The sequence below is a fragment of the Vitis vinifera genome, chromosome 5, assembly GCF_030704535.1.
Source record: "Vitis vinifera cultivar Pinot Noir 40024 chromosome 5, ASM3070453v1".
Taxonomy (NCBI): Eukaryota; Viridiplantae; Streptophyta; class Magnoliopsida; order Vitales; family Vitaceae; genus Vitis; species Vitis vinifera.
Genome location: NC_081809.1, coordinates 17,355,816 through 17,380,009, shown reverse-complemented (window position 1 = coordinate 17,380,009; position 24,194 = coordinate 17,355,816). Strand labels below are relative to the sequence as shown.

The 24,194-nt window shown below is 35.9% G+C and overlaps 1 protein-coding gene across 1 annotated transcript in view; it reads left to right on the top strand.

Moving 5' to 3' along the window:
- Positions 1 to 3,818: 3,818 nt before the first annotated feature.
- LOC100245254 (uncharacterized) overlaps positions 3,819 to 24,194 on the top strand; it is a 42,583-nt gene continuing 22,207 nt past the window's right edge. Inside the window, exons 1-9 of the mRNA XM_002263348.5 lie at positions 3,819 to 3,922; positions 4,002 to 4,183; positions 4,286 to 4,349; positions 5,270 to 5,371; positions 5,453 to 5,517; positions 16,147 to 16,245; positions 16,876 to 16,955; positions 17,025 to 17,241; positions 21,121 to 21,176. Of these exons, the coding sequence (XP_002263384.1) occupies positions 4,028 to 4,183; positions 4,286 to 4,349; positions 5,270 to 5,371; positions 5,453 to 5,517; positions 16,147 to 16,245; positions 16,876 to 16,955; positions 17,025 to 17,241; positions 21,121 to 21,176 (839 nt within the window). The 5' untranslated portion in view covers positions 3,819 to 3,922; positions 4,002 to 4,027. The remainder of the gene's footprint in view (positions 3,923 to 4,001; positions 4,184 to 4,285; positions 4,350 to 5,269; positions 5,372 to 5,452; positions 5,518 to 16,146; positions 16,246 to 16,875; positions 16,956 to 17,024; positions 17,242 to 21,120; positions 21,177 to 24,194) is intronic.

Sequence of the window (24,194 nt, the reverse complement as noted above, 5' to 3'; positions counted from 1 at the left end):
GGTTAAAAATTCCAGTAGAAGATTCTATGATAATCAAGCTACCATAAGCATTGCTAAGAACTCAGTTCATCATGATAAGACAAAACATGTAAAAATAGATCATCATTTTATCAAGGATAAGACAGAAGAATCAACAATTTCATTAGTTTTTATATCCAACTACTCTCTAGAAAACAAACATCCTTACCAAGACATTTTCTAGAACCAACTTTGAAGACTTGAGATTCAAGCCGGGAATGATCAATGTTTAAAATCTAGTTTAAGGGGGAGTGTGAACGTGATGCCCCACATCAGATAAGGAAGAAAGTTATTGGGGCTATATATGTATAGGCTCCACTTTGTAAATATGTTTTAAAGCTATGAGGGCTCATTTGGGTCTAGTGTGGACAATATCTACACAATTGAGTGCGAGTTGTTACAAATTGTATCAAAGTCAATGACTTCAGTGTGGGGGTTTGTTTGACTCTGTATAGAGTGATTGCTTGTTTAGCCTCGCAATCTCGTGGGACACAATGAGAACGTTGTGTCGCATAAAGGGGTGTCTGTGATGTCCCACATCAGATATAAGAGAAAGTTATTGAGGCTATATATGTGTGAGCTTCTCTTTATCTTATAGACGTTTTGAAGCTATGAGGGCCCCTTTGAGGCCAGAGTGGACAATATCTACACGATTTGGCATAGGTCGTTATAGTGGAAATTCATAAGAAATTTGGAATGTACAATTGCATGCATAGTTGCCTTAGAACTACAATTGTGTCACAACTATGTTATAGCTATGTAATTGTTGTGTCACAACTGTGCTAGGCTATGTCACAACTATGTCACATACTTTCTTCTAGAATCAAGAATTAGATTTCTTTTATAAAGTAGATGACCTCAACCATTCATATACAAATATTAATATAATAATTGATTTGAAAATAAGAAAAAATAAAGAAGTTTTTTTTCCTCCTCGAATTTCTTCACATACCTATAGTTATAGCAATTAGATTCAATAATAATCATCCTTAGAAAATAATCCAGAATTTGAAATATATTTTATAATTGTCTTCCTTATATCCATGTAAATGGATGAATCACATAATCCCTTATAGACTAGAAACCTATTACCCTTCTATTGATTCTTTCTTCTCATCAATGACGTCAAACAGAAGTTAGTTGAGTAACTATCTACTCATTTAGCATGTGCCGAAAGAAAATAATCTTTTAGTTGAAAATTATTTAAATTTTAAACTATCACATAATAAGTCACACATATGCCGCTAACTCTAGAGACTAGGGATGACAATGGGGTGGGTTTTTGGTATCCACCCTATCAAACCCTTAATACGATGAATTTAAGAAAAATTGTAAATAGGTTTGGGATGAGTTTGAAATTTTTTTAATACTACGGGTTGGATTTATAGTGGGTTTAGGTTTGATTTTATCTTGACTTACCTTACCCCCAATTATATATAATATTAAATAAAAATGATTTTAATTGATTTTTTTTTCATTTTTCAAATTTTTGACATATATAAAATATTACTTTTCATAAAAATAAATTATAAATATTTATAATGTTTATTAATTTTATTTATTTTTAATACAATTTAAAATTTTATAAATGAAAAGAATGAAAAAAGGGAAAAAAACTAAAAAAATTTGAAAAAAAAATAAAAATAAGAAGGTTAAATAGGACAGGGCAGTATGAGAATTTCATACACTTGTCCCATCGCCCCATCCCATTTAAATTTGATTTTTAAGGCAGGGATGGTAATATACATAAATAAATGGGATGAGTTGGGTTGAAGATGACTTGTCTTAAGCCTGCCTCATTTGCATCTCTAATAGAAACCACAATTTTTTTCAAAGAATTTTAAATATTTTTAAGTGGTTTAAAACACACTTTTTTTTAAGAGAGAGAGAGAGAGAGAGAGATCCTGAGTTTTGAGGATGAGTTAATTTGAAAACAAGATATATATTTGATGAAATTTCAAACTCATGGTCGTTGAATGTATTTAGTTATTAAGTGTATTTAGAGTGCATTTGGACATGATTTTAGTTCAATTCTTTAGAAACAATTTTGGAAGAATCATATATTAAGAGTACAATTGAAAGTATTTCTATTCGTAATACAATTCAATTTAAAGTGCTTTTGATAGAAGTATTTTTTATAAAAATGTTTTTGAGAGAATCACCGATCAAGTATTTCTTCAAAAAGCAAAATATATATATATATTCAACCTTTTAAAAGTGCTTTCTTAATTTTGTCAAACACATTATTATTATTATTTTTAAATATTTTTTATGCTAGAAGCATTTTCTAAATGTAATATTATAGACATCAAAAGGCTTTTTTTTTTTTGTGTGAATTAAATTATCACAAAATTTTCCCAATTTAACAAAATTTGGGTTTTATAAGTGATGAGTCACATACATTTGATACGTGGTATATATAGGTAACATGTGGTCGAATTTGGAAGACTACAAAATTTAGTTTTTCAATTAAAATCAAATATTTCTATTGCAGTCAAAAGAGAATTATAAAAATAAATATTTTATTGTTGGCAAATTTTAAAGGAAACAAATCTTAAATAAAAAAAAGAAGAGAAATATTTTCTTGTTGACAAATTCCTTAATGAAGGAGATATGTTATCAAAATCAAAGAACCAAATTCTTACAATTAAGCAATTAAATATTGGGGATTACAAATTTAATTCCTTAATTTTACCAATAAATAATGGTAGCTTCCTTCAATAAAGGGGACTTCGAATTTGCAAAAACGATTTTGAGTGGGAAAAAAACTTCACAAAAAAGAAAAGGTTTCATAAAAAAGAAAATACTTCTCAAAATCTTCCTACAAGTTTGAAAAATTACAAAAGAACTACAGTCATGTTTCTTGCCTTTCGACAAAGTTATTTTGGAATAAGTCGCTCTAGGTCTTCGATTGACTTTCAAAATTAAGAAAACATTTTTGTCGTTTGCTTTTAGATTGTGATTAAAGTGAAAGAATAAAAAAGAAAATATTATTTTGTGAAAAATATTAACATTGAGATTATATCTCCTAATTATTAATTTTAATAAATTTTTATTTTGTATATTTTGCTATTGTTTTACTTATATTGCAAAACTTCACGAAATTTGTTTGCATAAATACTAAATGGATTCTTAGTTAAAATGTTTTTTCTAAAAAATATTTTTAGGAAAATCACCTATCAAACGCTTATTTAAGAAGCACAAAAAGTAAAATTTTAATTTTTTAAAAATATTTTCTAAATTTTGTCAAACACTAAAGTCTTGTTTGATAACTGTTTTGAAAAATAGATTTCTATATATCAAAGTAAAAAAATAAAAAAATTGTTTGATAACCAAAAAATAGAAAATAGTTTTTTGATTTTAAAATTAAAAAAATATGATATTTTAAGAAAACATCTTTTAGTTGCTTTCAATTGATTTTTGAAAGTTATTTTATAAAATATTTATACAAATACGAAAAACAATCATATAAAAATTATTTTAAAAATATAAAAAAAGGTTTAAAAACATTTCATGTTCCAAATAAAATTTTATTTTACAAAACATTAGAAAACTATTTTAAAAAGATGTTTTCAAAAACTGTTTTTTAAAACAATTTTCAAAACATTTCCTAAATAGTTCTTAAATTTTTTCCAAAATCATTTTTTGGAAAAATGATTTTAAATAGTGTTATTTATTTATTTTTAAATAGTGTTAAAAGAACTTTAAATATATATTTTTTTTTTTCAGAAATCACTATAAATAATTTTTAAAAAATTTAAAAGTATTTTCTAAATTTCCAGAAGTACCTGAATCTTTTCTAATACTTTTTATGTAAAGCGTTTTCTGAAAGCAACGACAAACGTGCACCGGAGTGAAATTTACCCCCTTGAAAGATTAATCATAGCTCACCGCGCGTGGATCGGTAAACCGGGAGGAATGAGCTTGGTTATTTTTTCCATTTTCAATTTTTAAAATCTCTCTTATAAGTTTCTGTGCTGTAGCAAAGGCGGGAGGAAGCGAGAGAGAAATGGGAGAGGCTCCGGCGGCAGGAACGATGGATCTGGACACCATTCGGAGTCGAATGAGTGAGCTCAACCGCATTCATACAAATTACTCTCATATTTCCGACTCAAATCCTTTGGATTCCCGAAGTTTATTCCAAGAATTTTCTCATCATCTCCAGGTAACCCCTACCGCTCCTATTCCCATTTTCCTCCATTTTCTCTCCCATTTCTCATTATCTCTCTCTTATTATTACTATTTTCTTCTTGGCTTCTAAATACAGAGCAGAGTGAATCAGATTTTATCCCAGTACTCTGATGTGGAGTCATTGGAGGCAGACGATTTGGGTGCGTGCCTTTTCTCTTTTCTTTATAAAAAATTTCGGGATTTTCTTCCTGAAAGCAAAATTTTTTATTTTCACAAAGCCAACAAAAAAAAAATGGCTGTCAAAATGTTCTCGGTAGTTGCAAGCTTTTGAAAGAATAAATTGAAATCCTCAAACGCTGCTAATTGGGGGCTGATGTGTTGAATTGTTTTTGATTGATCTATTTGATATGCTTGTTTTCGTACTAATAGTTGGTTTGGTTGTTTGAAAACATGTTAGGGAAAAAGGAAAGAAAGTGAAGTATTGAATTTGGGTTATTTATTTATTTTTATATTTTATGTTTGTAATTTTGTTTGGTACACTGGAAAAAGTTAAATCTCTACTTATAAATGGCTACTACGGCTATTTTGGTCAATTAGGTGAGAAACCAACTACTACATTTAGCACAAGATCTCAATTTTCTTTCTTTTCCAAAAGCAAAGGGAAAAAAATAGATGTAAAATTTTGGAGATTGTTTAAATATGGGTTCCATCCTCAAACTACTTTTGGGATTTCCCTTTTCATTCTCTCAATCTTTTGGAGATTTAAAAAACAATGGAGGAAAGAAAAATAAACATGAATATCAATTTCTCTTGTTTGGTTGCTTTAGAAAATAGGAAGGAAAACAAAGTACCATGGGAATTAGGAGGCTATTCATCTATAAAACTTTAAGTTTTCCAGTTAAAAAGGTGAGAGCAGTTGGTTAATGAGTGGATGGCAAATTTATTCAGCTCAAACTTAATTTTCATTTTCCTTCCTTTTACTTCCTCTCTGCTTCCCATTCTTTTACTTTTCTCCTCCTTTGCCCTCTGAATAGAGCCTTAGCAACCAAAGCTAGGGTAGGTTATCGTGGTTCTATTGTATTTACCTCTTTCTTCTAAATTGGGTCATTTTTCAATGTAGATGCATATTTGGGACATTTGAAGAAGGAACTTAACTTGGTGGAGTCTGAGAACGCTAAAATCTCCAATGAAATTGAGGCTCTTACAAGAACCTATGTGGAAGGTGCTCCTGTCATAATTTTGGTATTGATTATCACAGGCATGGACTCGCATGTATGGTAACTTATTGTCTTCATCTCTGCAGATTCTAATCAATTGGAGAGTGATCTTGAAGTGTTGAAACATTCAGTGGATTTTGTTGCATCACAGGTTAGTTATTAGTTAAGTAGGAACTCCATAAATTTGAAACCAGAGATTTTGTTAAGTCATGATGGCTGATCTTTTAGCTGAAAGTATGGCCTAGATAGAGCGGTATAGTGAAATGGATTGGTATAACTGGTCCTAGATTGGCTTTGCTTTGAATGAATTCAATTTCGGAAGTTTTGTATCATAGATTTCTAGAAACTGACGGCTTTTGTTAAGTATTTAGAAGTTCAATATCAATTTGCAAATTATCAATATATTTCATGTTTGACTCCATTGAAGAAACACACTTATACATTTTCTTTATTGCATATGTTTTTCATTTCTTTTTCAAAATTAATGCATTGTGAAGTACTTCCTTTAGGTTAATTGAAATGTGTTCAATTGGCTTTCCAAGGATACATAGGGGTGATACATGAGGAAGGTATGATGGCGAAGTTTTTTGAAGTGGAGAAAAAGGCTTTCCAGGTAAAGTTTGAAGGTTCCAATGGGGGAACTTGGATCTCAATAACAGAGAGGAGTCGAGGGTTTGTTGTCTCAGTAGGTTTTGGAAAGGAGGAGTTGGAATGGTTGTCGGAGCATTTGAAGAAAGCTATGGAGTTGGAGGCTTCCAGGGGTTTTATTCGAAAGATTAGGGGCAAGACTAGGACTCATTTGATGGAGATTTGTTTCAATAGTAGAGGAAGATTCATGAAAATTGCAAAATTTGTTACAAAGAGGAAACCCTTAATTCTAGTTGTTCCCGAGGGTGTTAAAGGCAATGGGTGGGAAGCTCTTAGGAAGGCGATTTCTTGAGTGTAAGATTTTTCTGATCAAGTTGTAAGAGCCTTGAAGGAGACGATTGAAGTTTCTTAGGCGAGTAACGACATTTACAGAGGAGGTCGGTCCTATGCAGATGTGGTTGCAGAGGAATGACCTAGGAATGGAGCTCTGTTGCTAGTTGGAAAATGGGCTAGAGCTGTAATTTGTGAAAGTAAAGGAAAAGTTCAAGATTGGGTTTATGTAGGAAAAGTTATTGTGAGGATGATGGGTACGAAAGGAATGGTGTCTGTAACCCCTATTTCCGCTTACAAGGGGTGTTTCTTTGTGGATTCTTCAAGGAGAGTTGATTGGTTCCAAGATTAGGGGAGTTGAACAATGAGAGGAGGGTCTATTTTTTTGAGGAGATGGTCGCCAAGAGAAAGTACGGTTGTATTCAGAAGGGGTTGGTTAGAACTAGAGGTCTTCCTTTTCATTTGTGGGACGAGGATCAGTTGAGATACATTATGAAGAAGTGGGGGAAGGTAACGAAGGTGGCATGGGACTCTTTGAAGCTTGTAGACTTGTCGAAGGTTAAGTTGTGGGTGGAGATGCTTCCAAATGTCGTGCTACCTGCGTTGCTAGAGGTGGAAGATGGGGACTGGTCATTCACGGTTGCAGTTTCAGTCATCGGAGAAGATGAAGAAGACGACCTTTTCAGGTCTGAGTCAACCTGTAGCAAGGACGAGTTGATGTTAGCGGGAGGTTGCGTCTCTCAGAGGCCAAAGAATGTTGCGGGGCTACGTGGTATCACTAGGGATAATGAGTGCTACAGTTGGAGGCCTCTTCCTCAATCCCGTTCTCGTTTTTCAAGTTCAAATTTGGCTTCCAAAAGGGAGAAAGGCTGGGGAGGGAGTCTCTTGGGCCTAGTGGTGGGAAACAATATCGGGCCCACTAAGCCAGATGCCTTGTTAAAAGCCCGGTCTGTTAGGGCCCAGTTTGGGGCGAAAAGTTTTGGGCCTCTTGTTGGTCCAATCTTTAATCAAGCCCACGAGACAGAAGCAAGGTCTTCTATGGGCGGCCTTGTAGCGCTTTTGTCTTCAAAGCTCCAGTGCTCATAATTTTGCAAAGGAGGTCCTGTCGATTGTACACTCTCAAGAGTCGTCAAAGGTAAAAGGTCCCTCAGTCGTTGCAAGGCGCAAAGCAAGAAGCTGGCCTCCGTGCCTTACGATGTCGCCTTTTGCACCGAAATGTAAACTAGATGGGGCTGTTTCAGTGGAAGCAAATCTAGCCATTTTCCGGGGCAGTTCAGTCTTCAATCAGGGCGTTATTTCTCTTGTTCTAGAAATTTCCCAAGATTTCATTGTGGAGACAGAGGGAGACAAAGGGCTTTTGTGTTGCAGTTTGGCAAACAAGGTGTGTCTTCCTTTCTCAACTTCCTTTGAGAAGGGCCATCCTTTGGCTGGGGCTTTTGTTCCAAAATCTCTTCCCGTCTCATCTGTTTCTGCTTTTCACTCTTTTTGGTGCCAGCCCATTTCTTCGATTCCACTGGAGTCAAACTTTGTTTCTCAGGTTGTTCCCTTTTCAAATTTTCCTGGTGATGAGTTTAGCCGTCTTGTTGGTGTGCCCATTTTGGAAGGTGTGGCGTCCTCCTTAGAAGCCTCTAACCAAAATCTTAAAGACTGTTCTTTTCTTAAGGAACCACTTAGTAGCCCAGAGGAGCTTTGTCTCTCAGGTAGGGTTTCGTCCCTAGAGCCAGAACCTCCCACCCTCCCGTTGGAAGGTTTTCAGATTGAGGGCCTCACGCCCAAGAAGATGGTCAAGGTTCAGTCGGTTTTGGAGAGTTTGAGGATTAGAATTGTCAAAGATAATGGAAAAGGTGCGGCAGTAGAGAGTAGGAGTACTCTTTCTGCGGACAGGGTCTATTTCAGAAGGAAGAGAAAGATTGTTTGTGGAATCTAGGGAAAGGCTTAGGTTTGGTTGCAGTTTGTGCTAGTTTTTTTTTGTTTACATGAAGATCTTAAGTTGGAATATAAGAGGGTTAGGTTCCAAGAAGAAAAGGAGGACTGTCAGAAGTTTTTTAAGTTCTCAAAATCCAATTGTTGTGATGCTTCAAGAAACAAAGAGAGAAATTTGGGATAGGAGGTTTGTGAGTAATGTTTGGAAGGGAAGAATCATAGAGTGGGTTGTTCTTCCTGCTTGTGGGACTTCAGGGGGGATTGTGATTATATGGGATTCAAATAAGTTAAAGTGTACAGAGAAGGTGTTAGGGTCTTTCTTTGTAACTGTGAAGTTGAATTCTGGTGAGGAAGGGTCTTTTTGGTTAACTTCAGTGTATGGCCCGAATAAGCCTTTGTGGAGGAGGGATTTTTGGTTGGAACTTCAAGACCTGTATGGTCTGACTTTCCCAATGTGGTGTGTAGGAGGGGACTTTAATGTAATTAGGAGGATCTCTGAGAAAGTGGATGATTCTAGGTTAACATTCAACATGAGGTGTTTTGACGAGTTTATAAGGGAGAGTGGTTTGTTGGATCCCCCTCTAAGAAATGCGGCTTTTACTTGGTCAAACATGCAAGTTGCTCCTATTTGCAAGAGGTTGGATAGGTTTTTGTTTTCTTCTGAGTGGGATTCTTTTTTCTCTCAAAGTCTTCAAGAGGCGCTTCCTAGATGGACCTCAGATCATAGCCCAATTTGTTTGGAACCTAATCCTTTAAAATGGGGTCCAACTCCTTTCATGGTTTGAGAATATGTGGTTGCTCCATCTTGAGTTTAAGGAGAATTTTAGTGATTGGTGGCAAGAGTGTATGGTTGAAGGTTGGGAAGGTCACAAGTTCATGAGGAAATTAAAGTTTGTTAAATCAAAGTTGAAACACTGGAATAAAGTGGCCTTTGGAGATTTAAGAGAGAGGAAAAATTTCATTCTTTCGGACTTAGGTAGAATTGATCTAATTGAACAAGAAGAGAACTTGAATCTTGATTTGTTATCAGAAAGGACCTTAAGAAGAAGGGGGTTAGAGGATTTGTTATTAAAGGAAGAGGTTCATTGGAGACAAAAATCTAGGGTTAAGTGGATAAAAGAAGGGGATTGCAATTCTAAGTTCTTTCATAGAATGGCCAATGGAAGGCGAAGCAGGAAGTTCATTAAGTCTTTGATCTCTGAGAGGGGGGTGACTTTAAGCAACATTGAGATTATCTCAAAGGAGATTGTAAATTTCTTTGGGAAACTCTACTCCAAACCCGAAGGTGCTTCTTGGAGGGTTGAAAGGTTAGATTGGGTCCCTATTTCTGGAGAGAGTGCGGTTTGGCTGGACAATCTTTTTTCTGATGAGGAGGTACGATTGACAGTTTTCCAATTGAATAAGGAAAAGGCCCCTGGTCCTGATGGTTTTACTATTGCAGTATATCAAGAGTGTTGGGATGTGATCAAAGAGGACCTCATGAGGGTGTTTCTAGAGTTCCACACCAATGGGATAATAAATCAAAGTACAAATGCGACCTTCATTGCTCTGGTGCCTAAGAAAAGCCAAACCTTTTAAATTTCAGATTTTAGACCTATTAGCTTGGTTACAAGTTTATATAAGATAATTGCTAAGGTCTTATTAGGGTGTTTACGCAAAGTCCTCCATGAAACAATCTTTGGCTTTCAAGGAGCCTTTGTTGAAGGGAGACACATTCTGGATGCTGTGTTGATAGCCAATGAAGTGGTGGATGAGAAAAGAAGGTCAGGGGAGGAAGGGGTGGTCTTCAAAATTGATTTTGAGAAGGCCTATGATCATGTGGATTGGGGCTTTTTAGATCATGTGCTAGAAAGGAAGGGGTTCAGCCCGAAATGGAGATCTTGGATGAGGGGTTGTTTGTCTTCATCAAGTTTTGCAATCCTAGTTAATGGGAATGCAAAGGGTTGGGTTAAGGCCTCTAAAGGTATGAGACAAGAAGACCCCCTTTCTCTTTTCCTTTTTACTTTAGTAACAGATGTTCTAAGTAGGTTGATGATTAGAGCAGAGGAAATTGGGCTAACCGAGGGCTTCTTTGTGGGAAGGGACAGGACTAGAGTGTCTTTGCTACAGTTTGTAGATGACACCATCTTTTTCTCTAAAGCCTCTCTGGAACATCTTCAAAACCTCAAGATTATCCTTTTAGTTTTTGGGCAAGTATTAGGATTAAAAATCAACCTAGAAAAAAACACCATTTTAGGTATTAATAGAAGGCAGGAGTTGTTGTCTAGTTTGACCTCGGTTTTTGATTGCAGAGTGTCAGAGTGGCCTTTGTCTTATTTAGGTCTTCCATTGGGAGGGAACCCAAAGACGATAGGCTTTTGGGATCCGGTGGTTGAGAGAATATTGAGGAGGCTGGATGGTTGGAAAAAAGCCTTTTTGTCTTTGGGAGGGAGGATTACTTTAATTCAGTCAAGTCTGTCTCACATCCCTAGCTACGTTCTCTCCCTCTTCAAAATCCCAGTATCAATAGCCTCAAAGATTGAGAAGCTGCAAAGGGATTTTCTTTGGTCTGGGGCGGGGAAAGGGAAGAAAGATCATCTTATTAGATGGGATGTTGTTTGTAGGCCAAAGGAGTTGGGAGGTTTGGGTTTCGGGAAGACTTCTTTGAGAAATATTGCTCTCTTAGGGAAATGGCTTTGGAGGTTCCCTAGAGAAAGGAATAGTCTTTGGCATAAGGTTATTGCAAGCATTTATGGGATACATCCTAATGGATGGGACGCCAATATGGTGGATAGATGGTCACATAGATGTCCTTGAAAGGCTATTGCTCAAGTTTTCTAGGATTTCTCCCATTTTGTCCACCCAGTGGTGGGGAATGGGAAGAGAATTCGTTTTTGGGAAGATTTTTGGTGGGGTAACCAAACTTTGTGCTCTCAATTTGCTGGTCTTTATAAAGTTATTTCTGTGAAAAACCTCACTGTCTCAAATGTCATTGGCAATTCCTTCCACTGTCTTGAAATTTTAATTTTCGTCGTAATATTTCTGATACAGAAATTGATCTCCTTCAGAGAATCATGTCCTTCCTTAGTTCAGTACTTTTCTCTCATTCTTTGGCAGATTTAAGAGCTTGGTCTTTGTCATCATTAGACTTGTTTTCAGTGAAATCTTTTTTCTTAGCCTTGTCAAAAGTCTCGAATCCTATCTTGTTTCTTCCGGCCAAGTTTTTGTGGAGTTTGAAAGCCCCCTCAAAGGTTAAGGACCTCGCTTGGTTAGTAGTACATGGGAAGGTAAACACCAATAACAAGTTGCAATTGAGAAGACCCTACAAATCCCTTTGTCCTCAATGGTGCATTCTTTGCAAAGGAAATGGAGAATCGATTGACCACCTTTTTCTTCATTGTCCTGTTACTATTGGACTCTGGCACAAGCTGTTCAATCTAGCAGGGTTGGCTTGGGTCCCTCCAAGGAGTATTGTGGACATGATGGTTATTGCTTTTAAAGGTTTGGGGAATTCATTAAGAGGCAAGACACTTTGGCAAATCGCTTGCCTCACTTTGTTATGGATGGTGTGGCAAGAGAGAAACAATAGGATTTTTGAGGATAAGGGGATAATAGAAGAGATGTTATGAGACTTGCTTCTTTTCTATTCCTCTCTTTGGGCCTCTTATACTGCAGCTTTTAGCAGAGTTCCTCTTAATGTTTTACAACTCAATTGGACTGTGGTTTGCGTTTCAAAAGTTTGAGGGTATTGGGGTTTTTCTTTGTATTTAGTTTTCTAAAGTTGGGTGTTTTCTCTTTGTTCAGTTTTTGTTTTTGTGGGAAGGACCTTTGATCCTTCTCTTGTTTCTTCTCTTTCTCTTGTATCTCTTCCTTCTCTTGTATCTTTTCTTCTTTTAATATATTTTTCTTCGTTTATGATAAAAAAAAAATAAAATTGAAATGTGTTCAATCTAAAGAAAATATGTTGCTAATATAGATCAATCTTTCTTGTTAGGTATATATTTTCCTTGTGCACCAACATCAAAATTTTGAGAAATAAATTAAATTTTTATGAACTCAAAAAAATGAAACTTCCATGTAAAAAGGATTCAAATTAAAGGAGATAAAATACAAAACAAAAAAAGGACAATGAATGGAGCCATTATGGGAATAAAAGTTCTATATGTCCTTGACATGGTGGGATCATGTAGATTGTTTCTATATATGCAAATGAAAGCCTATTCAAGTGTTGTTTATTGAAAGCATTTGTTGAAAGCCTATTTAAGGTTTAGGGATAACAATTGGGTCAAAATTTTTTGCTTTATTGAAAGCCTTGTTAAAACAAGCTTATTGAACTACCAACTTTTCCAAAAGTTTAAGCTAGTAGGAGATGGGCCCACGATATATGTTAACCTAACACCATTTCTCATTTGTGACTCTGTACTTGCACATGAAGAAACAAATTAGTAGAAGTTCTAGTAGATAAATAAATGAGGGGATTAGCAATAGGAGAGGCATGGAGTTGACACCTCTATCTATTCCAAGCTTTAAAAACATGTTAAGCTACCAACATCTTAAAAGCTTAGTAGATAAATAGATGGTATAGGAGTAGTAGAAGAGCCTTGAATTTGCTACTTCTAGATAACCATAGGTTTAATACCATGTTAGACTATACTTTTAAGAAAGTTGGTAGCTTAAAACACTCTTTGTGTTTTAAAAGTACCTCGGTGGAAGGAGATTCCACCAATCATAACTTGGGTGTCTCAAGCAAGGCCTATCATGGTTTAGAATTGTGGTATCGATCATTGATTCAAGAGGTTTTGTTCGGATTGGTATTGGACGATGCATACAATATATTTAACATTTTTTAAATAATCATAAAAATATGTTTCATCAGTCTTTAATTTTGAAAATTCTTTTACTTATTAACTTCATGTTAAATTTAATTAATCATAATATTTTTATAATTGATTATCACCATTTGATTTAATGTTGATACAAGTAATTATTAATCTTTTAGTATTATGTTATCTAACAAAATTAAATTTATACTCTTTTATGTCATTGTATCAAAAAATTATAACTAACTCATGTAAAATGTAGTTAGATTAAATTCTTATAAACTATATCCACATTCCTATTATTTCTATTTATCTTTCTATATTTATTACCCATTATATAAATACCCAAATACCTATTGGGTAAGCCATAATAACCCAAAACCTATTAACCATTTCTTTCTCACCCTTTCTTTGCTTTTTTTCTTTCAAACCCATTTCCTATTCTTTTCAATTGAGTGGAATAAAACCACTTTTCTAGCTCTAAAAAATCTACATTCCATTTCTAAATCAAACATCTGCACCTTCTCCTCAAATTCCAAGCTCCTCCCTTTCAAATTGATCCACACCACACCAACACCTCAATCAACTATACTCATTTTGCTGACAAACCTCGAGGAGATCTAGCCTCTAAACAATGTTTTCACCGAAAAACAATATTAGAGAATGAGAGATGTAGCATTGTCACCTTTGAGTTTGAGTCATCTTCAATTTTTGCCCGAGACAACCTAACCATTTCAAACTTGGATATCAATATTGTAATGGGCTTGTCCAAGGCAGATATGACTTGGTGGAGTCATACCTGTCTTGGCCCATACTTCAAATCTTGAGGCCTATGAAACTCATAATGTTGATCACTCAAATCATTGATGTTATTAGAGTGTCTGGATGTTTCTTTATACTTGGATTCCTTTAGCTAAATGGGATAACTAAAGTGCCTCACAATTAGAGTTCTTTGTGGGGAATGTCATGCCGCTTTGAGTTGTGGTTACATGGTGTCTCTTTCTTAAGAACATGTTCTCTTTTTGGTAATCGCTGTAACTTAAAGAATGGCTTAAATTCATATTATTGAATTAGCTTAGAGGGAGAGAGGTGGGGAATGTCATGCTACTTTGAGTTGTAGTTGCATAATGCCTCTTACTAGTAGAATGTACTCTTTTGTCTATTTTGTCTAGTTGTTGTAACTTCCTTAAAGGATGAATCAAATTCATATTATTGAATTAGCCCAGGGAGAGAGAGAGAGAGAGATGTCATGCCACTTTGAGTTGCAGTCATACTGTCTCTTTCTTTAGAACATATACCCTTATGGCTAGTTGCTGGAACTTCCTTGAAGGATGGCTCAAATTCATATAATGGAATTAGCTCAGGAGGGGAAAATCTGAGTATTGTCTCAATATTGGAGGTGAGTAAATCTCTGCCCATCTCAAAGCCCTCCATCAGCTCTAATCTTGCAGCTCTCTCTCTCTCTCTCTCACTCACACTCACACTCACACACACACAGAGCTCTCAACTTGTTTTAATTAAGGAAAATAGAGTAGTGTCTTGGTGCTGGAGGTGAGTTAGGCTAATCCTTCTCTGCCCATCTCAAAGCCCTTCATGAGCTCTAACCTTTCAGCTCTACACATTGATGATAATGGTGAAAAGGGAAGGCTGAAAGAGGAGAGGGATCTCCTTTTTTGAACCCTCTCAAGCCCTTAATCATGCTTTGAATTCCCCATTAAGTGTGACAGTATAAAAAACTGATGTCAGACTCCTAATTCAATTTTTCCATCCTATATTAAGACCTTTTTCTATTATTCATGATCTATTGACTTCCAATGCTCTTGGCCATTGTTTTTTTCAGTACCTGTTTATGTTAGAACCACTTTTTTCCCAACTTATTAATGCTCCTCTACTTTCATGAGACCATTACTCTAGCCCCCAAATGAGCCTTTCAGAAGACAGATGCATGATTTGTTAATGAAATAAAATTTCTTTTGTGCAATCATTCAGCAGAAATCAGCCTGCTGGTGGTTTGTGTTTCATTTTTCTACTATGGTTCTCTGCTTTTTTAGCTCTAAAATGATAAAAAAAGGAACAGGAATTATCAACAGTGAAGTGCTTGTGTTTGAATTATAAGCCTAAATTATATGTGCAATTATTTTAGTTAGTAAATGTTCATGCATCCTAAACATTTTATTTCCAAGGTCTTACACTTGATGTTGACTGAAATATCTTAGAGTCCAGAACCATGTAGATATGGCAGAGTTATTGACAACTTTCTATATAGGTATCTATTTAGAAAATGACCGACATTAACATGTGATACATCAGCACCACAAAGTTGCAGTTGAACTTTTGGTAGTGACAGAGAGACAAGAAAATTACATGGGTAATATTGTCATAGTTGAAAGCTTCCATTTTTAGTAAAAATCGAGATGATTTGGGACCATAGTTAAGCCAACACTGATCAAAGGAGCAGAGCAACCATAGAAAACAAGTGACTTCGTGAATTATTTACTGACATCCTGAATTATGGAGAAACTGTGATACTGACCTAAAATTTTGGTAACCTCGATTATCATCAACTGAACATATCTAATTTTGAAGTTAAGAAAATTTTGACAAAGTGTCAGCAGGGACATACTTCTTTTGTCAGGTACTTTATATGGTTGTGCATACTTGTATAAACTTTTCCAATCACTAGTGTCATCTGAAATCAGCATGGTAGTAATATGCTATTCCTTTTCTCACAAAGATGTAGACTGGTTTTTGTTAACTCCCTCTGTTTTTTTCTCATGTTCCTTTTTTCTTCTAATATACATTCTTGCTTGTATACAAACCATCAACTAGACCTGAAACAATGTTGGGGTATAACAGGAGAGGAACTTTGTTAGGTTCTGTTTGCTATCTTTGGTCTAGTGACAGCCAAAGCAGTAACCTTCATCTCCCTGCTTGAAGTTTTCACAGGAAAGAAGTGCTCATTAACATTCCCACCAATCTTAGAGCTACTACTTTTTTTATTAATGTGATCTTTTGTTGATTGTTTTCTCTCCACTTTGCATTTGTTTTCAATATTTTTGTTTACTGTTTTGTAAGGCCTATTTGAAGCTGCTTAAAATTTAAATTTGAGCCCTTATGCTATTGCACACATCATTTTGTAGGGTCTGAAGAGAGCAGAAGCAGGTGCACTTGTTGATTACTCTTCATCTGTAGAAGATCAATTGGACTCCAGAACTGCACATGGAGACAACAACTTTGAGGTTTTATTTATTATATCCTTTTGATTAATACTGTTTACTTCCTCTATATTTTATCTGTTAGGCTACCAACTTTCCTCAAAACTTAAAACTATTAGGATATGGGCTCATAATATATACAAGAATGGATCAAGGAATAAACAGTAGGAGAGACTCAGACTTGAGACCTCTAATTAAGCATGACTTTGATGCCATGTTAGCCACTACCTTCTATAAAAGCTTAAGCTTTTAGGATATGGACCCACATGCGTGCTAGAATAACATCATCGATCTAGAAAGTAGGGAATTTAAAATGCATGGATAGTCTTTGACAATTTCTTTTTTCTTTTGAGAAAATGTGGTTCATAAATTTAGGGACCTCAAACTGCACATTTTCTCAATGGGATCATGTTATGCTCTAGTTATCACCTAAAGAGCTACTTTTTGGTGATTTATGCAATTATGACATGATTGAAGAGTTAATACCAACCTTCCTGGGTTTTATTGTCAATTAACACTCCATGTTGTGCTTCACTAATTATCTGATGTTCCTTTTTGTTCTAGGACTGCTAGTTTATTTGGAATTGTTTTACTGAGGGTCATTGGTTTTAGGATGCTGATTCCATTGTAAGATATTTTTTGTGTGCCTTTCAGATTTTGGACCTTAATTATCAGACTCAGAAGAATAAAATAACTTTGAAGTCATTGCAAGACCTTGACTATACTTTTAAAAGGTACTATCCGGTTTTTAGTTTCTGTACCTATGTCACTCTATTCAGTAATTAATTTCTTATTTCATATAGGTTTGAGGCTATAGAGAAGATTGAGGATGCATTGACAGGTCTAAAGGTCATTGATTTTGAAGGAAACTGCATTAGGTTGTCATTGAGCACATTCATTCCAAATTTAGAAGGCTTATTGTGTGAAGAAAAAATTGAAGCTGTCAATGAACCATCTGAACTCAACCATGAATTGTTAATAGAGGTTATGGATCAGAGTATGGAGCTCAAGAATGTTGAGGTATGGTTTCCTTAATATCTTAAGTTTTGAACTTATCCCTTGGCCTATTATTTTTTTGTGTATCATTGTCCAACGAAATGCACAATTAAAGACAAACCTTCAATATCAAAGATTTTGTTGCCACTATAATGGTGATTTAAAAGAGTTGTGATAAGCTAACAGTTAGATTGACAAAAGTTTAGGTCCTTTGACAATCACCCACCAGAGGTTGCTTAAGGCTAAACCAATATCACAATGATGTCTAATTTCTTAGTTGTTAATGCTTGAATTTACTTGGTGTTTTTATGGTGGTTGCTTGTGTGTTTCTGCAGTTGGTTTGGCCATTAATAGGTGCTCAAGCCAAACAACCACATTTAGCTTATTTAAAATTGGGCACTTGGTTTTCAAGGCACCTACTTGCAAATATGTTATTTTAAATGTGAATTTTTTTCCAACCATATGAGGTCTAGAGATGCTTGTGCAAGATTTCCTGTGATTATATTGATGAGCTTTTGCCTCATCTTTATTATGTATGAGATGAGACACTAAAAGATTGAGGCAATTCTATTTCTATTAATTTATTTTTTCTGGAAATTTATTTTCTACATATTTTTTTATATTCTGTCCTGTGGAGCTCTATTTCATGGTCTGTAATCCAATTTCTTTACATGGATGTCACAATTGTATTTCATAAATACAGAATTTAAAAATTATGTTTAAGATAATAAGTAAAAAATTGGATTTTTTTAGAAGCAATTTAATTGAGCAATTACCATCAATATGTAATATTTGTTTTTTTGTACAATGTTTTGAGAAAAATGTTCAAGGTCAAATCTTAGTGTTTTTGATAAAAGAGAACATTATTTGATCATAAACCATGTTGAGAAGTATCTCAAATTCCTATTTGGTATATATATTTGGTAAAAATATTGTGTAGAATATTTCATTTGTTATTAATTTCTTGTAAAATTATAGGTTTCCTTGTAGAATATAGAAAAGTGTTAGGAATCTTTATATAAATATTTTATTTTATGAGGGGGAAATTCATGAGTGGAGATGACCATGTAAAGCATATATCGAGCAAGTAGAGAAGTGAGGAACAATGGAGACACGTAGTAGAGTCAGACCTTGTGGTTCAAGGTGTAAGTACTAGGAGAGGGGAACATGAGATTGTCTAACACTTGAAAATTTAGGGAAGTGGTTGTGGAGGTATCTTAAGGAAAGTTATGCTCTTTGGCATCATGTTATCTTAAGTATCTATGGGACACATCCAATAGATTGGAAGCCAATAATTTAGCCAGATGGTCATGTCGTTCCCCTGGAAAGCCATTGCACTTATTCTCTAGGTTATTTCTACATACACTTGTTTTGTGGTGGGTGATGGTACCAGAATTCAATTCTGGGAAGATTTGTGGTGGGGGGGACCAACCTTTGCATCCATAATTTCCTAGACTTTTTAAGTCACCACATCTAGAAACCTATCCATCTCAGCTATTTTGGGTGACTGCACCTCTTTGTCTTAGGATCTTTATTTCCGTTGGAATCTAACTAATGTGGAAATTGAAGATCTTAGAAGACTAATGACCTTACTCTCTCATGTACACTTCTCCTTTTGTTCAAAATGCGAAAGCTTGAGTACTTTCTTTTTTTGAAGTATTTTCAGTAAAATCTTTTTTCTTAGCCTTGTCCAATTTTTCAAATTCAGTTCCTTTCCACCCAATAATTTTTTTTTTGTGAAAATCTAGAGCCCCTCCTAAGGTTAGGCCCTTTGCTTGGTTAGTGACACCTAAGAAGGTAAATACTAATGACATGCTACAATTGAGAAGACCATCCAAAGCCTTGGGCCCTGATTGGTACACTCTTTGTAGGAGGAGTGGAGAGACGGTTGATTATCTCTTTCTACATCATTCAGTTACGTTGGGGTTATGGCACAAGATATTCTCATAGACTGCGATGGTGTGGGTTCAACTAGGTAGTATTTACAATATGATGCGTATCTCTTTCAAGTGTTTTGGGAACTTTACTAGAGACAATACTCTTTGGAAGAGTTCTGGTCTCACTTTGTTGTGGATTGGGTGGAGATAGAGGAATGATAGGATTTTTGAGGATACTTGGAAGATGACTGAGATGATGTGGGACTTGCTTCATTTCCATGTTTCTTTTTGGGCTTACTGTACTAATGTTTTGAAATCATTTCCTTTGAGTGTAATGCAACTTTATTGGCTTTCAGTATGTACACCCTAGGGGTGGGTTTACTTGGTGAAGTCCTTAGTTGAGCTTCAGGAGTTGTTATACTTGTATAACCTTTTTTGGTTCCTTTTGTATAGTCCTACTTGTATAGTGAAGTTTTCTTTGGGTCTTTTGATCAGATTTGTATTTTATGGGGAGGATTTCTCATCCTTCTCATGTTTTTATTCACTTTTTAATTAATACATCCTTTGTTTCTGATAAAAAAAAAAAAAAAAAAGAATTTGTGTTTGCTTTATCGTCCTTTTGTAATTTCTCTATGGTATGATGGATTGTTTTTCTCTTATTGGTAGATGTAGCCATGTAGGTATAATTGGCCGAACCATGTGAAAATGTCATGTATCTTTGTGTTGTGTGTGAATTTCCTTTTATCTTTATGTTGTTTCACCAGCATGTGATATCAAAGTCTTTGCACCTTCCTTTGGTACAAATAAGTAGATACTTCAATGCAGTAACAAATTAATGTTAGTCTTTCAAAAATGTCAATCTTTTAGTGTTCAACTTGATTTTTGTATTAAAAAATGAGAGAGCATATGGCTAAGCTTAACACATTTAGAAGCTTATTCCTTTTGAAATAGTAGGATATGAAGCAATGAAGTCTCTTCCATCATGCCTACCTTGTTAAAAATTAATGTCATTTTAGTGGCAGAGTTTGAGAAGGAAATCAATTGCCTTCTTAGGAAAATGGAGTCAAGAAAAGTTCGCGGGGTTAAGGTGGTAGGGGAAAAGAAGAAATCACTTTCGGCTACTTGTTTGGAGGGGAGATTCAAAAGCTCGAATGCTTGATCAATTACAGATGCTCTCTTCTCTCAACCAGGGGAAGGGGGAGGGGCAATGGAGTTCAAGTTGCTTTGTGTTGACATGGCTTTCTTCAATTCCTGCTAGGTTGTTTTTGGGGTCTTGGAGGTCTGTGGCATGTTCTCTATTCCTTGCTAGGCTTTAGGGATTGTTTGTGTGTGGGTTGTGTTTTAGCACTGGTCTTTCCCGCTTGGGAGAGTCCGTTTGTTCTAGAATGTCGTGGTTTGGTTGGCTTAAGGGTGGTTGGTATTTCCCTTTCTCTTGCTAGCCTTTTGGCGTGTGTTGTATACTTCGATGTGTACTTTATTGTGCCTTTTTGCTAGTGCTCTATAATATATTCTCTCATTTACCTATCAAAAAAAGAAAAAAAAGAAAAAAGAAAAAAAACATCCCCTCAAATCTATATTAGGCTCCTCTCATTTCTATCCAAACCCTTTTGATCTACACATTGAATGGACAACTGAGTTGAATGACATTGAGACGAATGCCTTTAAAAACATTAGTACAAGAGGGCAAGAAAGAAGAATAGAAGTGAAGTAGATCCTACAATGTCTTTGATGACCTCCATTTATGTTCAAAGATTGTAGCATTTCTCTTCACCTCACAATCCAAATGAATATGAGACAAACAATATGCTAAAGGTTTTTTCCTCTAATGGAAGCTCTATATGAAATTATTATATTGCATGTACTAGAGGGTGTCACATTAGCTTGATTTTTCAGACTCATGTGTGCTTTCGAAGTTCTACCTCCATCATCATGTGATTCAAAACATAGGTTCTTAGATTGTTTTTGTTGTGTCGTTTCCTAAGGATTCTTTGGATGTCATTTTAACTCTATTCCAAATGCTGTTCAGATTTTTCCAAATGATGTGTACCTTGGTGAGATTATTGATGCTGCAAAGTCTTCCAGGTTTGTTTCTTCAATTCATTTTTTAAATGAACTTTCTCAGGTTCATCACATAAGTTTGGTTGTGTTGGAAACATGTTTGTTTTATTGGAAGAAAATATCAAAATTGATATCAATATCCTATTTGTCAATGGCGTCATAAGAGTGAAACAGTTATATTAAATATTCATGATGTAATGGCTATTGACTGGATAGAAAATATGATCAGCTTTAGGCACTCATCAAAGCCAGGGCTATGAAATCTTTTGCCTGTTTAGAAGTTTTTGTGTCAATGGAAGGTATCTGAAAAAGTTGTTTGTTTTGTTATTATTATTTCATTTCAGTTGTATGTGGTAGTTCTATTACTATATATCCCCAGTCAGCTTCCATTCAGTCTAGAAATTCAGTATGATTATGAGACCACAATGCTATGTGCTATAGAAATGTTGAGAAGTTAATAGACAACATGTTAAAAAACTGTCTACATGAGATTAGGATATTCATACCAGTGTCGATACAAGGAGATGAAATAAAAAATGAATACATTTGTGAGAAGGTAGCAATAGCACTAATTGCAGCAAAGGCGAGTGAAGGTTGTATGAGATGTTTTAACCACATGCAATGAAGATCCATGAGTGCACTTTTCTGGAGTGTTCTGATTCAAGTTGAAAGCACTAAAAGGGCACAAGGAGGCTAAGAAGGATTTCATAAACAGGATGAAACACAATATCACTGTGAGAGTTTAGCTAAATGACGAAACAGGATTTCATATACAATGGACACTGTTGAGAGAGAGAGAGAGAGAAAGGAGAAAAACCTTATTTTCATTCATCTAATCTCTACTTACAATTGAGAGATATATATATACAAGGCTAGGAGTCCTAACTACCATACATGTGACCTATATTAACAAGGAAAGATAGTATACCATACATACATTATATTTAACACTCCCCCTCAAGCTGGAGCATATACGTCATATGCACCAAGCTTGTTACAAATATATTTAATCCTAGGACCTCTGAGAGATTTAGTGAAGATGTCTGCTAGTTGATCATTTGAATTGACAAAACTTGTAGCAACACATCCTGATGCGATCTTCTCTCTAATGAAATGACAGTCAACTTCAATATGCTTGGTCCTTTCATGAAAGACTGGATTGGATGCAATATGTAATGCGGCCTGGTTATCACAGATGAGTTTCATCTGTTCATTCTTTCCAAATCGCAACTCCTGAAGAAGATGTCTCAACCATATGGGTTCACATGTTGCCAAAGCCATAGCTCGATACTCGGCTTCAGCGCTAGATCTGGCCACTACATCTTGTTTCTTACTCTTCCAAGATATTAGATTACCTCCAATAAAAACACAGTACCCTGAAGTAGAACGTCTATCTGTGGGTGAGCCAGCCCAATCTGCATCTGTGTAACCAACAACTTGAGTATGACCTCTGTTCTCGTACAATACACCTTGGCCTGGTGTACTTTTGATATATCGAAGAATACGGATTACGGCATCCCAATGGCTATCACATGGTGACTGTAGGAATTGACTAACAACACTCACAGGAAAAGAAATGTCTGGACGAGTAATGGTGAGATAGTTCAATTTACCTACGAGCCGTCGATATCTCCCAGGGTCTCCTAAAGGCTCCCCCTGTCCTGGTACAAGTTTGACATTCGGATCCATAGGTGTGTCTACCGGTTTACAGTCTAACATACCGGTTTCTTCCAGGATGTCTAAAGCATACTTCCTTTGAAAAAGGACCACACCAGAACTGGATTGAGCTATCTCAATTCCCAAGAAATACTTGAGTTTCCCCAAGTCTTTGGTCTGAAAGTGGGTAAAAAGATGTTGCTTTAGTTTCTGTATACCATCCTGATCACTGCCTGTAATGACGATGTCGTCCACATAAACAACCAGATAAATACAGTGCCCTAAGGAGTTATGATGATAAAAAACTGAATGGTCTGCTGTACTGCGAAGCATGCCAAACTCTTGAACAACAGAACTAAAATGGCTAAACCATGCTCGAGGAGATTGTTTCAAGCCATATAGAGAACGGCGTAACCTGCACACTAAACCAGACTCCCCCTGAGCAACAAAACCAGGAGGTTGCTCCATATAAACTTCCTCGGCAAGATCACCATGAAGGAAGACATTTTTAATATCCAGCTGATAAAGAGGCCAAGAGCACATAGCAGCCATGGAGAGAAGCAAGCGGACAGAAGCAATCTTGGCAACAGGGGAGAATGTGTCACCATAATCAGAACCATAAACTTGAGTATAGCCTTTAGCAACTAAGCGGGCCTTAAGGCGATCAACCTGACCATCAGGACCAACCTTAACTGCATAGACCCAACGACAACCAACTGTAGATTTACCAGGGGGTAAAACAACAAGATCCCAAGTGCCATTAGAGTGCAGAGCAGCCATTTCATCCACCATTGCCTATCGCCAGCCTGGATGGGAAAGAGCTTCATGGGTGCTCTTGGGAAGAGAAACAGAGGATATAGCAGAAACAAAAGCAGAATAGGGTGAAGATAATCGATGATAACTCAAAAAATTGTAAATAGGATGAGGGTTACGAGTAGAGTGAGTACCTTTCCGAACAGCAATGGGTAAGTCATTAGGAGAAGGCAGAGCCGGGGCAGGTGAAGCCGAAGGGATAGGAAGTGAGTCAGCAGGTGCCTTAGGAAAAGGGAGAGGAGCAACGATACGCGGGCGACGATGATAAACCTGAAGTGGTCGAGGGGGCATAGCTTCAGGTGGGGAGACAATGGGAATGGGCAAGACTTCAGAAACGGGAAGAGACTCAGAAGTGGTGGAAAAGAATGGTGAGTCCTCAAAGAAGGTGACATCAGCGGAGATAAAGTACCGATGAGTCTCAAGGGAATAACAACGATAACCCTTCTGAAGTCTGGAATATCCCAAGAAGAGGCACTTCATGGCTTTGGCGGAAAGCTTGTCCTGTCCAGGAGTGAGAATTTGAACAAAGCAAGTACAACCAAAGACACGAGGAAGAAGGAAATAAAGTGGTTG